This window comes from Gallus gallus, chromosome 9 (genome assembly GCF_016699485.2).
Source record: "Gallus gallus isolate bGalGal1 chromosome 9, bGalGal1.mat.broiler.GRCg7b, whole genome shotgun sequence".
Lineage (NCBI taxonomy): Eukaryota > Metazoa > Chordata > Aves > Galliformes > Phasianidae > Gallus > Gallus gallus.
The window spans coordinates 20,249,914-20,267,578 of NC_052540.1; the positions used below are offsets into that span (position 1 = coordinate 20,249,914).

General features: G+C 39.0%; 1 protein-coding gene across 4 annotated transcripts; it reads right to left on the bottom strand.

Moving 5' to 3' along the window:
• Positions 1 to 413: 413 nt before the first annotated feature.
• LOC425001 lies at positions 414 to 10,355 on the bottom strand. Of its 4 annotated transcripts, none has more exons than XM_025153609.3 (7): positions 10,196 to 10,355; positions 5,871 to 6,021; positions 4,980 to 5,073; positions 3,840 to 3,958; positions 2,641 to 2,783; positions 1,880 to 2,032; positions 414 to 601 (listed from the first exon to the last, which is right to left on the bottom strand). In XM_025153609.3, exons 1-7 carry the CDS (start codon positions 10,219 to 10,221, stop codon positions 490 to 492), a joined length of 798 nt encoding a protein of 265 aa, XP_025009377.2. In that variant the 5' UTR covers positions 10,222 to 10,355; the 3' UTR covers positions 414 to 489. The 4 variants fall into 4 exon arrangements, with proteins under 4 accessions (XP_025009377.2, XP_015147241.3, XP_046754759.1 ...); XM_015291755.4 differs by having other exon boundaries at positions 1,880 to 2,077; XM_046898803.1 differs by lacking the exon at positions 10,196 to 10,355 and adding an exon at positions 6,859 to 6,943.
• Positions 10,356 to 17,665: the final 7,310 nt, after the last annotated feature.

Here is a 17,665-nt window from a genome sequence, read left to right on the forward strand (position 1 = left end):
TGGGTAGAGGAACCTTTACTAAACAGTAAGACATTGCTACACAACACCAGCAACCAGCTGACAGACTTCTTTCCTCTTTTGTGCTCTACTTTGTCAGTGGTTCCCCTCTGTTCAGTGTTTTCTCTTAGCAACGTGGACATTGATCCCTGCATCGTTTCCCAGAATGAACGTGTGGTCTGGAGTTGGGCATGTGTTAGGTGAATGCAGTGCAAGTCAATAACTGTGGGTTGTTTTTTACACAGAGTTCCTAGACCAGAAAGTCAGCCAATATTTTAAATACGTGAAACCCATGACATTCAGCATACGTATCATGTCTTATTTATATTCCAGTTATCAATACTTACTTGATGACTGTGGTATCAAGAACACACTCAAAAAATTGTATTTCTGATTCAATGCCAAAAAAATAGTAATTTCCATGTACAGAATTTATTGATTCTTTAAAGTAAGGTGATTCTAGCACAGCTGTGATCGCACACAAATACAGTACTAGAGCACAGTGCACATTCTGGGAAAAAAACTGGTATCTGGGGGTGAACAGTCCTCTGGCAGTTTTGGGACACCATCCAGTATTTTCAAATTTGGCAAACTGGAGAATACACTGAAAAGGAGATGAAAGAATAATAGAAATTGAGATAAATATACTTGAGAATAAAGTAAGCACCGATGAAAAAGTATCAGGGGATTTAATGATATTCAGATGTTTGTGTTGATAGAAACCTTGATTTGGTATTTGTTGCTGAATTTATCTGGAAAAGAACTAATTTTAAAAAAATCGGTTTTCATTCTGCTGTCTAATTTTTCTATCATCAAACTCTGGAAAGCACCCCAGGAATCTACATTTTGAATGCAATAGAACCAAACCAGCTGTCTGATGTAAAAGAGAGCACACAGTGCTAGCCTAGACTGAAATTCCTGGACTGCTGAAAATCAAGGATTCACACTGCAAGATGCACAGTTCGACTTTCATCCTCCTGTGATAGAGAAACTGGGCTCTCTGCAAAGATTTCTGCATTTCTGTGGGCACAGTGCCAAAGAGAAATGAATGGCTGTATCTCCCGTTACACTGTTCCTTTCAAGTAGCATATCAGTATCACTGATCTTGGTCATTAAGACCACCCTATTTTTTCCTTAGAAGAAGAGTCATAGCCCCCCTGAAAGCGCTACACAGGGCCTTAACCCACATGCTGTGCCATTCGATCTGTATCTTCTCTGGTGAGCATGGATTTCAGGGCTCAACCTAGATATACATGTCAGGGCTTTATCAGTGCTTGAAAATTATTCTCTCTGTCTTCCAACACTGTCAGTGAAAGCAGTGCCAGAATCATGTACACTGAATTGAAGTAAATACTGGTAGGATTGTGGGCATGGAGATAGTAATTATTAAAAAGTACCTTTCAGTTTTTCTTCCCCTGGATCTTTTGATATGTAAATAAAATGTGAAATTCATTATTTTAAATGTAACTTTTAACTTGCACTTTGATATCTGCCTATCTATCCTTAAAAGCACAAGCATTACCATCACCTTAGCAAAGGAATATCTACAAGACCGAAGTACAAAGCCTACTGGAAATTCAGAAAAGCTTTCATTAAAGATATTCCCTTCCTAGGAAGAGAGGACTTCTTGGACATGTTTACATGTTTATCTCAAAAATATCATCCATGTCTGTTGTAGATGGCTGACTAGATTCAATGTGTGTTGTTGGGGAAAATGCCCAACTCTGTATATTTCTGGAGTTCATAAAGAACACACTTCATTACCCTTTCTGACCTAAGTGTAATTTCTTTTTTTAGCAACAGGGTTTTGAAATCAAAATCAGTTGGGAAGAATGAAACAAGGGTGTGAACGTCTAAGTGTGCATGAGATAGTAAGACTTACTGTTGCCTGTAGCTTTCTTGAAACTCACAGGGATTCCTCTTGAGTATAAGGGATTCAAGTGGAGTATGTCTCAAGTCTGATATGCCACTCAGTGTCATAATATTATTTTCAGCCAGTGACAGGTGCTGAATCTGAGGTAACTTTGGCAGCTGTCTGAAGGATGTAAAGTAGTTTTTATTGACATTTAGTTCTCTGCATCTGTAAAGTACAAAGCATATGACATCACTGATCACATCCATAACAGTACACCTACCTGAAATCATGGCATCTTAGAGTTTCCAGTAAGAGATACAATAATTTCATTCTGAAGGACCTGTTTTCACACTTGTTTTATACTTGTGTTATTTTTGCTAACCAAGATCACATCCCCATACTTCACACTCTCAGATTTCGTTATATTTTATAAAAGATACATAATTATTCCTGTTCTCCGTGTTATAACCTTCAGTATTCTTAGGCACAAGACATCAGAGTAGCAGTGGATGCATAGTAAAATAGTGGTAATGGTAACATCTGGCCTCTCACTGTATCTTCACACACATTCTTTCACTGTTTAACAAATTCTCTTTTAGCAAAAAAATCACTGAACTTAGTAAGACTCATGAATTCATTATCCACCAGGAATAAAGCAGAAATCACCTTTGACTGAGTATTTTCAATTTCAGTATAGCATGAACTCAGAATAGAATTACAGTGATGGTTTTCCTGTATAATAATCTCCCTATAATAAAAAAGAAACATGAGCAGGACATCTTGTCTACCTTGGCAACCGTATGGCACTTAGGTCTGTCAAAGAATTGTCCACCAACCAAAGTTTTTCCACCCGTATCAATCTTTGGAGAATCCTTCTGAAGTTTTCTACCTGGTAAAGATCACCCAGGTCCTGAAATGAGAGGTTCAGCTCCTAGAGATGGAAAAATAATAGAAATGACTTACTTTTTCTTGGCATTCTAGTAGCTATATTAAATCTTCTAAATTTCAGAATTACTTAAAAGGTCAATCTATTTTATCATGCTGCTCTTCCACCAATTAAAAACAAATGGTGGTGCCAAATTTCCTTTTGAATCATAGCACTGCACTGCATAATATTATGAAAGTAAGAGTCACCTGAAGTGGTACAGAGGAAAGGGCAGGAGCTTTGGCAATCAGATAGCAGTCTCCATCTCTGTCTGTAGTCATGTTTTCCACTAGTCCACTTCCTCCACCCACTCTACCACAGTCTCTTCCATAATCTTTTACTTTCTTTCCCTTGTTATTTTTGTATTTTCTCCCACGTAGTATTTTATGCCTGACCTTCCCCCATCCCCCCTTAGTCGTGTGAACCTTTCTTCCAGGTGCCTCTTTTCTCTGTGACTGGGGATGTGTGTGTACACAACTATGTGATCATGGCTTATACATTCAACTTATAATCTCATCTAGAAAATGATGCCCTGCATCAGCCAAACACTGGTATTCTCCATCATGTGTTTGTGCACAGGGAGAGGCGAGAACCAGAAAACTGCATAAGGTAAGTAAGTTTCTACATGACTTCCTCCTTGAACTCAGAGAGGCTATAACTTATTGCTGATGAGAGCCAGCAATAACGTAGTACCTCCAGACAAAATAACTGCTCAGACTGTTGTGAGGATAGAGTGGCTGAGCTGAAATGGAACCACTCTGTTCTTTAGGCGTTCACTCATCAATTTTTTGGTGAAGGCCCTATGAAGGCAAAGGATTTAACTTGCCGTTATATGCCTGAACACAGATCTTTATCACCAGAGTAGAGTTTACTCTTTTATCTGGTTCAAAAACCCAACCTACAGTGTACTCCAGTGTTTCTTCCAGTTTGTGAAAACATTCTGGTTTAAAGTGCTATGGTGCCAACCTGAGCTTTAAACTGACTAACTGCAAGGAGCAGCTGTGCATCACTTCTTTGGCTTATTTACTACCATAGTGCAAAGAATTAATGAGAAAGTTTTACAGCACAGTTTTCCCAGTTCTCTTGCAGTTTCTTTTGCCACTTCTCTGTGTCGGTTACTTGTTTTCTTTTTTTCAAGGTATGTTCTTCTCCTCTGAAAAATAGCTCTTCTTCAGAAGGCCCTGCTCAGAAAGAAAAGATTTACAACAGTAGATGTGATATGGAACTGGCATTTAATTTCTTGCTGAAAGATTACATATATGTCTGGGAATTATACCTGAAATGTAGGAATATATCTAGTGTTATAGGTGCGTAGGTTTTCAGGCTTCCATGAAGAAAATGAATGTGAAGATGTTCTGCCGTTTCTGGGCCCATTACTCAGCAACCAATGTAAGGTCATGATGATCTAGTATGTGGTTAGTAACTGACATTTATTCTGGAGCTTAGAATAAAAGCTTTTTCTAAAAGGTTGTGTACAGGACAGGCATCTGAGTTCGAAAACATTCTTTGTATTTGTTTGCATGTTTCAAGAGAGATTACATAACAGAGCTGAACTTGTACCTTAATTGTACTGAGAAAGGATTATGTTTCCAGCGTGCCAGTCATTGACAACATCTACAAATAGACTTTATAGCCTTACTGAAAACTTATTTGTGTTACTGAAGACAAAAATTCAGTAGGTCTATCAAAATGCTTACAGCTTATACATACGTTTAAAACTGACAGTGTGGAATGTTTTCCCATTGTTGAGCCCTGAACATGCAAACACTGGGTTTTAAAATTCACCTTTCATTCCTCATTCTTGATTGTACCTTTAGATTGTAATTGGGCCAATTCAGCCTTAGAATCAAAGGTGTGTCACTGTTTGCAGGACCGAATTTCACTCTTGGTTTCTTGCCTGGCATATGCTTTTAGTATTCTGAACAGTATTTAAATGTTAACGAGCTTCTATAAGAGGTAATAATAAACAATGCAATGCTAAAAAAATTTAAATCAAGAGTTTTGACTTTTCTTTCCTGTCTTCAAAGATACAAAGGTTATTTTCTTAGCAATTAAAAAGAGCAAAGATGTACAGCATGGGCTGAGATCCTGTCTCTCTTTAAAAAGAGTAGTAAACCCCACAATTTCATCTCTAACATTTATCAGCACGCTGATAGAATAGAGATGAGGCTTCAACCCAAGCATGTCTTTTTTGCTCTTTACCTTCTCTCACTCGGGGACAATGAAGCTGATTTCCTAGAACATCATGTTCCTCTACGTCATACCAGCTGAGATACTTGAAGGGATCAGAAGGAAGCTTAAAAAAAGCAAAACGAAGTAAAAGAATGTTTTCCAGTTCTTGGCACTGTATTGTCTTATATTTCTGGCCTTACTACAGAAGCAAAAAATATTCACACGTGGTTTCACTGTCTTCTGCCTTAATACCACCTGGTTAACAGCAAAAGGACACATGGTAGAGAGGATACAGTGGCATGAATTTCTGTATGCATAAGTGTGAAATCATATTTATAGACCATCTTACGTACAAAATTTCCTGAATGTAAATGGTGCATTCAATCTAAACACAGAAAACCTGCCGCAGCATTTGAGAACATGAGATTTCTGCCCATTTAGCCTTTCCACCAAAACATTTCAGGGTATTTTCCCTCTGGTTACAGCTAAGCTAAACACACATCCGGCACCTGGTAGTGCTGCAGGGATTTGCGTTTTAGGTGTAGTTTACCACCACCCTTTCTGGATTCACAATTATACGCACTGCTTCAAAAATTGCTCACAGAGTATCTGTTACCTTTCAGAGCAGTACCAGCTATGACATTTTATAGCAAACACATACAGCCTCCTCGAGACTTATCACATACATGGCCATTGCACTCAGTTCCGTGCACAGTGCTCAAATGCTTCCTGGGCCATTAAGTCCCTGACACTGCTGACACAGTAGCATATAGTCTTGTGACCTGATCCAGCTTTGGGAGATAAAGGGGAGCAAAACATAACAGGTTCAAAGGTGAAGAAGAGTTAGTTAGCCTTAGTTACTCTGTGTCAGTGTCTCTCATCTATAGTCTTGCAATCAAGGCTGGTAAGGCAAACACTTACTGGGGAAGATAACCCTGAGTCACAGCTCTGCCTGATGAATCCTCTGCTTGGTGATAAAACTGGTGGAACAGTGTGTACATCACTGAGGATGGAGCAGCAGGTTGAATAGGATGTACAGAATTTTTGATTGCTCGTAGTCAGACCTGAAGAACTAGAGAGGAAATGTTAAACCAGTAACAGGTTCTGTTCAGAGAAATGCAAACTATTTGATAATAATAGAAAATACGGAGCAGTGAGGGGTAGGAAGTCACACCAGACGACAGCCTCGTGATCCTGATCAAACCACAGGTACAGCACTTCCCTCCGGTACCTGGAGGAAACTTGTCACCCAAATACCATCTACTTACCTAAGAGAAGCAGTTAGTTAAAAAACATTAACCCTCAAGATCACAATATGTCCCGTTTTCTCCTGCATAGCCCTGCGTTTGTGGATCTGGGTTGCAGGACAAGATAACTCCTGTGCTGCATGTTTCTTTTAATCCTTTAAGTAAGCTTCAGTAGAACATCAAAGGTCCAAAGAAGAGCAAAACTTTGTTTAGTATCTTGAGGTTGTGTGTGTAGGCTTTGCCAGTTTATGCCCAAGAACACTTCAAAAAGTATATTTTAAATACTCCAAATGGTGCAATTTCTGCAATTGTGTTTCAGAGATATTTAATAATTTGCAGACTGACAGCTACAATTTAGAAATTTACTATGGAATGCTTGAGAAAAATAATTTTCACTTAGTAAGTGTGTGCATACAGCACTACAATTTGACTTTTACTGTACCAGCTCAGTGAGAGCTTGTCTGAAAGCATCAGTTGTCAGAAAGCATCATTAAAACAATTATAGTCAGGAGCAGAAATGGAGAATAAAAACGCAGCTTTAAAATGGTCTAGTGAGGATGGCAATGACAGTTTCATATCGAGTGTAAAAGACAGGCTAAACAGCATGCTGGTTAAAACTTCAGATTACAGGCTCATTGAAAAATAATCATGCAGCTACTTACCGTGTTGACCTCCTAAGACTTTTGCCTTTTTGCAACATTATCAAAACCAAACATTACTTCTTGCCTGGAAGTGCATGCTGACTGCAGAGCACAGTACTGACGTAAGGAATTATTCCTCCTTTCTTGTTTTATGGTTTTGCTGCATTGTTGTTTTTTTTGTTTAATGCAATCAGGACAGCCACAATAAAGCACAGGGGACTGAGAAGAAGCAGAGCATGCTCAGCATTTCTGAAAAGAACAGCTATATACTTGGGCATTTTTAGAGATCATTCTCAGCCAGACTACTTCCATATGGGTGTGCTGCTGCAAGTCAGCAGGCATTCACACACACAGCAACCCTGTGAATAGAGGATTTACAACGTACAAAATTACAATTTATAAAAAATACATTAAAAAAATGCACAGGGAGCTCTTGCGTAGTGCTCTCTTGGTATTTGTTTTGCTTCCATTTCCCTGTGCATTCAGTGAAGTTATATCAGAGAAAAATAGAAAAATACTTCTTTATTCAATGAAAAGTTCTGTTGTTCTTCAAAGCTTTTGGGGGAAAAAAAGTTAGGATGCACTCAAGTAACTGTTGAGAATCACAAGACTTCCCAAAACCTTTCTCTCACCGAGACACTGCCTCCTCTGTTGAGACATGAGCAGGCACTGCTGGTCCCTTGGAATGTGGGCGAACATATCTTAGTTGGATGATTTCTATTCTGATATTTTGGCAGAAGCCCACTCACCAAATTCTGTGTCAGTGATAGAAAATAAAACATAACATTCCAGAATCAATATGTGATAGATAACACTTCTCAAGTCAGGTGGGCAGTGAGATTTTTATTGGAACGAGTGGCAGAAGGAAGTATTTTTCATCTCAAAACTGTCTGAGTTTAATAAGCACCAGCTGGACCCTAACATTATGTCAGAGGATCTTTTGGAAGGAGCAAGTGCAACATTGCTTTTCACTCTCTCACTTTGTTTTCCTGACCATTTTGCTGTACAGTTGATGTAAAAGAAACTGCAATGAATGAGGCAGGATGCAATTCCAAACAATTACAGATCACACAATACATGAAAGTAACAAAATTTTCTGCCTTGATTGTGAGGCCCTTTGGCTGGATATGAATCTCCAATGACACCTCTGGGAGCAGCGCACCAGATTATGTCAAGCATTAGGGGAAAAAATGAGATTCATGATGTCTGTCCAGGCTGAGTCATTTCCTCTCAGTTTGCCTGCAGTGAGAAATTGGTGGTTATCATAAATCATAGATCTAAATTCTTATGAGAGAGGAATTAATTTCAGTAATGGAAACCCTCAGTGGCAATAACCTTCCTCCATTCTCTTTCTTCTTGGGGTTTATGGGGAGGCATCAATGATGTCTTTTAAGCAGAGATACTTAGCTATATTTTAAGAATCCCATAAAAGACGACTGGAGATGAAACTTAAAAACTAAACTTCAAAAACTAATGGGAAAAGTCTTAACTAATGAAAGTCCCACTTATCAAGATGTCAGTATCAGTCGTGTCAGTGAAATGGGTGTACTTCAGCCTCACCAAAGTTTTAGCAATTTTTTCATAGGCAACAAAATGCTGTGAATTTTCTAATGCAGTTGACTTTAAATGTTGAACATCCTAAAAGCCCACAGAATACTCTGATGAGATATAGCTGTGCTACTTCTGAAGATACACTGGTGAAAGATATTCTGAGTGAAAACGATCCCTCCTGCATGTTATTTTAGGTATTTGGTCTTTAAGAAAGGACTGTCAGTCAAAAGACTTTTCTCCTGATATAGTTGGCAGCTTGATATAGAAACATTCTAGACACTCCAGCACATGTTCAGCTTTGCCTCATGGAAAACAGCAACTGGAAAGCTCAGTGGGTGAGAAGTAGATGGATTAAGATGGATGAGCAGTGGATGAGGTAAGCTATGAGGAAACTCTTGCAACTGGGATTTGGAAGGCTTCTGTCCTGGTGATTGGAGCAGTTTTGGGATCTGGTCTAGCTTCCAATAGTGCTACCCCCAGCCACTTTTCAGGACTCAGGAGCCCCAAGGAGGCTTTGCTTTCCACCAAACAATGACTACTTTCTACGTAAATCATCAATGCTCTTGATATGCTGGGTCTGCAAGATTTGAGAGCAAGAAATAGGGCTGTTAGCGTTGTTCCTGCAGACATCCAGAGTAGGAACGCATTAGGTGATGATTACAGTTTGATGTCTAGCTCAGTCACAGGACATGCGATGGAAAGGTGTTGTGCTCCTGTGCAGAGCACTCAGCAGAAGTCTGCTCAGATTGTTATGCAACAGCAAAGCGCTCCAAGGCCTTTTCATTCTACTATTGTGGAAGTGAAAAACATGGATCACTGTGAAGGACTGAAATCTGCTGGATTCTAAGATACTCTTTCAGAAAAAGGAAGTAAGGAAAAGGTGATAAGTCCTCAGAAAGTGAAGAATTCTTATATTTGGGTAAGAGCCACTGATTTTGCAGAGGCACTGAGAGAGCTGGTGATGGATCTGCCCAACCACTGGCACACGTATCTCATTGCCTGCACAATACAAACACCCAATTATTTATGTTGTCTCAGTCAATTGCACATGCCAAAGCTGATCAACAGAAATGAATTGCAGGGTTAACTTACAAATGCAATTTGTATAGGCATTTAAAAGCCAAGAAACTCAAAATTCAGGCTGTGCCTTGTTCAAAATGCGGACAGTTTACTGCCATGTAGCAGGTGTTGCTTGTATGCAAAGGTTTATTAAAAGAAACCTTTGAATTTAGAATTGCATAGGACTTGGACATTGTGTTTTCATGCTCTATTGCCCTTCAATTATTTTTATAGGCATTATAAGACATTATTCTACACTTTGAAGCAGTTTGAGCATAATTTAGTGACAAAAACACCTGCGAGTTATGGTTACAACGCTGCTAACTGTACCATCAATTATCGTGCTTTACACATCATAAAACTGCCCCCTAAAAAGACACAACATAATTAGTCTTTATCCACATAATTGTACATACCTAGTAAATTAACTAACATTCCATGCAGCTCATCATGGATCTAACTTGCGGCCATACAGATGCCACATCCCAACATGCTTTTTGTACATTTTTATAACAAATCACACCTTTTTGTTGAGACACCTTTTGCCTTTCAGTAATCATACAATGAAACCAAGAAAAAAAGAACAAACCATTTTTTCCTGTTTTCACTGCACAATAATCTCCACCAGCAATACAGGTTGGTACATTTTAAAAAAGACACTCAATCCTGTAACACTATCTTTCTTGTCAAAGCATGTCAAGGCAGCTGCGCAATGGCTGCACTCACTTCTCTTCTTTCACCCTCCTACCTTTCCGACATGGCTTGCTGCTGCATAAAGTCCTCGCATCTCGCATAAGGCTATTTGTGCACTGACAGCGTTTCTCTTCCCATCTTTTCCCCTGCACAGGGTAGTAGTTCAGTACCCTCCAAGGACAGGTGACCTGCCAGGGTCTGAGCTGGGGCCGTATGGATTCAGTGTCTCCAGGGAAACACTGTCACCTCGCAACGCAGTCACGTTAGGAGAGGTTGTTACTGATCTCTTAAGCACACCAAACAAATTCCTGTGCTGATCTCGTGGCTGTCACTGAGCTGTCTGCCTTTCCAGAAGGCAGCTGAAGGCAGGCAGGGGACCCCAGTCACAACATCAGCCAGATGAATCTCAGGGGTGCTCACTCCACAACTTCACTTTTCCAAGTTACTTGCACATTTTTACCTATTAGCTTGCCTCTGTGTAAATAGTCCCCTCCTTCACTAATGGCTGCTGAACAGTTTGTTAAATAATGCCAGAACTTTGGATGAAAACAAAAGAGACCCAGAGAGTCTCACAGTATATGTGACATTCATTAAAGATCTTTATGAGCATCTCTCCTCTCTGGTGAATGACTTCGCACCACTTGAACACGCTCAGCCTTTATATACACAATCTTCCATGCTACCTTCTTTGAGTCTGCATCTGAGAATGAAAACTAAACACTTCTCCTTGGGGAAACTTGCAGATCAGTTTTGGGTTTATTTTTATATTAAATTTTCATTTAAACTTGAAAGCTACATGCCCTTTGAATAAGTCGAGTGCAGCTATTCACTTTAAAATGCATTTGATATAATGTTCCTTTGTCTCCCTCAGACGGAGAGGAGATGCTGGCAGCATGCCACTGATAGAACAGCAGCAGCTCAGTATTGTTATGGACATTGACTAGTCCCTGCTGAAGTTTACTGATGGCTTTTTGACTCTGACAGTGGTTACGGGAACCAAGTTTCAGTGCTTTGCTGTATAAGGTTATAACAGAGCAGTCCATCATGCCCTATTGATCTGCAAGTGCATTTCCCACACTGCAGACATAGCTTTTTCCTCACTCGAGCTCCTAGCCATCCTACTGCAAGGAGAGAGGAAAAATAGACTAGGATCAATGTTTTAAAAAAAAAAAGTTTACTTCACAGTAAACTTCTTTGCTCAGGGATATTCAATGAAAATACCATATAGTCACAGACTTCTATGGCTGTCTTCTCACCTTGCAATTTCTTCACAGAAAATGTATCTGCTGTCCTCCTTTTCCTTCAGAATTCTCTTTCCTCTTCTCTTTTGTCATTACAAAGCTCCCAAATGTTTAACTGTCAATTCATTATCTGAAATTTAACAAAATAATCATTCCACACAGGTTTCACTAAAAATTTAGATCGTACACAGTTTACTATAGGGTGGGCAGAGGACAGGATATTGAGAGTTTCCTCGGGTCACGAAAGCCCATCTTCTCTCTACCTGCTCAGAATAGAAATTAATATTTCATTTTTAAATTAAACAAGACAGTAATTTGGGGCCTTCTTACTTAACATTTTTACCTCCCTATATGAAAAGAAAGGCATTAGTCCACATCACAGTCTAATGGGATTTAGAACTTCCACAGTAAATGCATTCCTCATAAAGCATAGGAAAAATATCTTTGCTATTTCATTGGAATGACACATGTAACGTGGTGTCAGCATTTCCATCGTAAACACTGTTTTACAGATCCCTATCACCTGTGTATAACAACGTGCTTCTGCCTAGAAGTGCAGCAGCACAAACACATCCCTGCAAGAAAGACATAGCTTTGTCCAATTTTGACAGTAATTTTGTTTTTGAAGTGGCTGAGTGGGGCAAACACACAGCATGCAGCCGCCTCAGCCATGTCTCTCTCCCACCTGCACGACTGATCAGACTCTTATCTGTGTGTCCTACAGATTCAGCTGGTGCTTTGCTGAAATATGTATGAACTGTGCAGAACCTATCCCCTCCTGAGACCCGATTAATGGCAGAAACAACTCAAAATATCATGGCTGCTGTAGGCCACGAGAAGCCTTGTTGTGCTGGGAACCACAGAAGGCAGTAAATAGAGTTTGCTTGAGAGAGTTTACAGCCTAATTGAACACAGCAGACAGACAAAGTGTCAGGGAAAGGCAATAAGATCATCCCACTCCCTTTCATACAGAACTAACTGAAATGCTCCAACTATGCAATCCTAGTACTGTGGTAGTCAACAGCAAAAATTCTGCTTATGCAATGGGGTCAGCACACATACATGATCACAGAGACTGACATCCTTAAGGTCAGACCAGAGGAGCCACCTGGCTTTAAAGCCAAGACACTTAAGCTGTTTACTTTTTCTGATCTGAAATTATGTTAATGGTCTTTAAAGAACACTTACATGACATTGCTTCCTTATAACATTTTTTGATGCAGGGGCACCACACCATCTAAAAATCAGTTTCTTGACATAACCTCATGAATCTCTTAATTTACTTAGTGTTAGCTTGATACTGATTGGTGAAAACAGATCATTAGTTTGATCCACCGGCAAAATTGGATCTAACCATTTAATGCTATTACATGTACAGTAGAAAGTTGAATTTCTATATTGATCTTACCTGGTTTGACTATGTCCAGGAATCCATGGTATTCACGCTAGATGAGTCAATTTGAGAGAATTTCTTTGAAAATTTAATTAGTATAATCTGAATGGATGCTCATAGGAAGTACTACAAAGGAAAAATAATATTAAATGTATATATATGCTCATCTGTGCTCCTGCACATAAGCAGGCATACTTGAATAAACTATCTGATTATTTCATCAGGTTACCTAGGCAACAAGTTTCTTTTTGTCCTGCCCACTAGGGATTCCAGTAAACTGTTTCACTTCCAGTGATAGGACTTGGAGAGCATTTACAGGGAAAAGCCAAGGAAAGCAAAATAAAGCCTCGGATGGGAGAAGCAGAGTTAGTGAAATGGTTCATCAGGGTTACTGGACAAAAAGGAATCAACAACTAACTGCATAAATAATTGAAGTGAAAACAACATATGCCTGTTTTTCTAAGGTGTTGAAGCCACGAATTCCAAGAGGGTTGGAGGGGCTGTAACCAAGCAACACTACTGAAACTTGGTTCCTCTTTTCTGGAAAAACAAAGAGCTTGTAAGCCACAGCGACAACGTCTGGCTGAAAGATTGAGTTTTTTCATTGATTTTATGGCTTTTGGATCATAGAAAGAGATGCTTATGGAACGAAGAATGGCATTTTTATTTGGTTTTAGGGGAGAATATTGACTTGAATTTTTCTCATAAAGCATCAGTCAAGAATTTACAGATGAAATTGACTTTTTCTCATGCTAAAGTAAGACCATGTATAAGTAACGTGATGAGATTTTCTTTTCTTGCCTTCTCTTGCATTTGGCAACTTTTCCGTGGCTATAAGAAAGAGAAAACAAAATCAGATCCCAAGTGAAGTCAGTGGCATGCAGTACTCCTATCCGTTTAAGTGTAATGATTTCTCTCATTTTATTTCTCACTGAGACAAGGTATATTTCCACTTTGACCTCAAAATACAGCTTTTTATAATGAACAAAGTTAGTGCATCCCTAACCCACAGGTACACATAAGCTTATGATTAACCTTTTAGCCCCTAAGAGTATTGCCACTGAATTCAGTGAGGGCAGAGTCAAACCTATATGTGTATACAAGGAAAAAAAATAGCATCTTCCAGATTTTTTAATAAGAGATCAAACCAAGAATTATGTTTTGAGCTCATTGAAATTGATAGGCAAATGCCATCCATTATAATGAGCTTTCTGTCAGCCTTGACTTGTCCAAATGCCATTTCTGTCTAATTCTCACAAATTGAAACATCATATCTAAAGCTGTCAAAACAGTATCATGCATATGATTAAGCCACCCAGAGATGAAAACTCTGACAAGGACAGTTCCCTATGCCTCCATTCACATCTTTGATGCAAATCTCACATTTCACCTTTATACATGTTAATTGTTAATAAATCCCAATGGAATACAACATTCATTAAGAGCTTCCTAGTTTACTGGACACAAGTTTCATCAGGTAATTTTAATCATAAGAAAATCATTCTAAATTAATTTTGATAAACAATTTCCTGTTGCAGTCTTGTAAGCTTCCTTTTGTGCTTTGTCATTTTAGGCAGTGCCTCTGGTATTCTCCTGCATAATTTCCTTCATTGCAGATGCCATAAAATCTCCATAAATTGTTGTACTTATGTATGTTACTGCTGCCAATTGCTAAAGAGTTATGGTTTTTGTTGTTGTTTTTGTATATTTGCTTTTTGTGGAGAATTAATTACTCGAATTAAGATGAAAAAATTGTTTCACTTCATGTATCAAAAACTTCCTGAAACACAGATCAGGTAATACAGAAATACTTAGGAGTTACTGAAGCACTCCTTTAATAAACTAGTTTTATGAAGTTATCGTATGTTGGATATTTAGGATAAACAGGCATGATCTGTTTAAGTATGGAATGGGAATATTACTCATAATACATCTGACTTCTTCAGTCTGGCATCATCAATGCCAGCAGTTCTCAAGTTGTTCATAGTACACAGCCTGACTTTTGTCTGAAATACTTTGCACCTTTCTCTCCCTTCCTCCCAGTACATTCCTGCCTCCCATGAACATCTGTTTTATTCATATACTGAATATGCTTAGTTCTGTACATGCATGCACAAACCACAGACCTCCACCTGCACAGCCAATCCATTCTATATGTGTATTTACAGATATGTTTATCCACATATGTACACGCACAGTTGAGCACATGTACATGTAAGTAATGTGCAAAGACAAACAGGAGAACATGGTAAAACTATTCTTATGCAGACATCACTGAATTCTAGTGCAATTGTACTTTAACACACATCTGATCTCTTTCAAAGACCTAACCCTTCTTTCTTTGGTTTCAATGGTAACAGTATATTCTTCTGTACTATAATTCTCATTGATGTTACTGTTTGGGGGACAAGATGTGAACAACCACCTAGCCCTACATAAGCGAAGAACAGACTGAAAGAACAAGAAAGCACACAAAGCAATACAGTTAAGTAACACTTATAATTCAGTTGTTTAAAACTCAGACATCTGCCTTCACAGGCACCAGAGACAGAAGCGAGACTTATGGATGGGTATGTACAAGCAGAACTTCTTCCCGATATCTCTGATTTTGTTTATCTGTATTCTTTCCCTATCTTACTGTCAAAAAAAAAAGTGCTTCAATTGACAGTCTTGTTATTCACTGCCTGCAAGGATAATAAAGATGTTTTCTAGCTGAAAACAGTCTCCTACAATCATAGAGAAGAGTGAAGCACTATGAGAAGAACCTTCCATTTTTGTACAAGATGCATCAATTATGCAACTCTTCCCAGGAAATGTAAATAATTTGTTCCCAATTGCTTTCAGCTTGAAAAAAATGGTAGCCTTGTGATACAAGCAAGGAGAATAAGCATTATTTCCCTTAACACTTCTTTTATAGGAAGAATGTAGAGACACTGTAGCTAGAAACTGACATGTCTTGCCAAAAGAAATGAAATTTAATGAAAATGTGCTTCTGGTAAAAGTCAGAGAACACACTAATTGTAACACATTGTCATAAAGACTTCACAAAGACACAAGAAATTTGGAAAGGAAGGAAAATATGCGTGTCCTGAGGGCTATATTACATTCTCCTTTCAGCAGCATTAGGGGCATTTAAGCATTCTTTGGACTGTTTTTACAATGCTTTGTCTTTCAGATATGTATTTGTACCTGCTGCTATGTAAGTGTGAGCGCTGGTCTCACCAAATGGTAACAAGCATTTTATATCCATGAAGCATACATAATTATCAGATTGAAATCAGACCTATTGACTTCAGTAGAGTTCTCAGCTCACATATTCAAAAGACAAGATGACCTTACTTCACCTAACGCTGTCTTCCTGCTCTAGTTCTGGGACTCTAGGACAACAAGTCTGTTGGCAGTACTTCACAGAACACGTGTTTGCAATCACTGATAAGGGAAGCACACCATCTATATGTGTTAGTCTTTCTGGCCAACAGGTTAGCTTTGAGCAGGGTCCAGTAAAGGTAACACTCTGGCTTGAAATCGAATGGCTTCATCCGTTGCTCCTCACATTAGCTGTTCTCATTCAGAATCACCTCTGAAGACAAATTTATGCTTTTGTTTAGGTTCACTTCCCCTCTCTTCCTATTGTGTATTTACTCCACATACACAGACACCATTCAGAACAATCCAGGTCTTAAGACTTTAGCAAAGTTAAGTCTGTTGCTGATCTAAAGAAGAGTTACGACAGTACCAGTAAAGTACTTTACGTCAGTAAATTTTCCAGCCACAGGCCTGCCTGGCCACCAAACTGATCTCAAATGTAAACTAAACTCACCTTTCAGCTTCTCCACTTCATCTTGCTCTACTAACTCTATGCTATATTCCAGCAGATGAGTAATAGGAAATTTCTTTTCTCCTTGGCTTGCACTGCAAGAGAGAGCTGTCTTCAGCAGGAAACATTATATGGTGCTGTTGCAGCTCCAGGCAAACATCATATTGCACTTTTTTATCCTTTCAGATCCCTGAGTTTTTGCAGTCACATTGTGGAAGAGCAGTAGCTGAGATTCAACAGTATTCTTCCTTACTTTGCATGCTGCCCTTCCTGTTTTGTAGATCTACTGAAAGCAAAACGAAGCAGTAAGACTGTGCTTGCTCTAGAGCTAGCAATGCATGAAGCACTGCTTTCTACAGCTGTAGAATACATCCAAAACATGCATAATGGTGTTACAAAAGATGCAATTCAATGTGTGACATTTAGTGTGCCATTGTGTGACACCAGATGATTAATGCTCACAGCAAAACACTGGTTGGCTTAAGCAAACAAAATTAAATATTTCTTTATAATTATGGAAATTATGTTAGATCGCTCAGGGAAAAATCAGCTGCTGCTCTCAAATGCTTTGTATTTGTTGACTTGTTTTTTAAATGCTTTGATTGTTCACTGGATTTTCCTATCCCACTGACACTTTGACCCAGAAAGGTGATGCAGTAAGTTGGATGGTAGCTTGGGGCACCATAGATAGCTGCATATTGATCTCCTTCTTGCTTTATTACTTGCAATTTACAGCATCATTCCCATTTTTGGCCTCAGAAAGATACAGTGAGAGTTAAAAAGGGCAAGGATCCTAATCCACATGCCAAACTAGCAGATTCCTCCTTTCCAGGCCCAAGGGCCTTAGACCAACTACACTTGCTGGTCACTTAGCATGGGGTTTATACCATATTCCGGCAGCATTATTTTCTGTGAAATAAGTCACTTAGGCTACAGTCAAGCAGAAGGACCAGAGAACTGTTCTGGTTCTGATGCATTCCCTGGCAGAGTACTGGAGCATCTAATTAAGCACTGGAGCAAAATTAAGTAGTGCAAATCACCATGCCCTTTTCCCTACCCTCCAGGGGAAAGAAA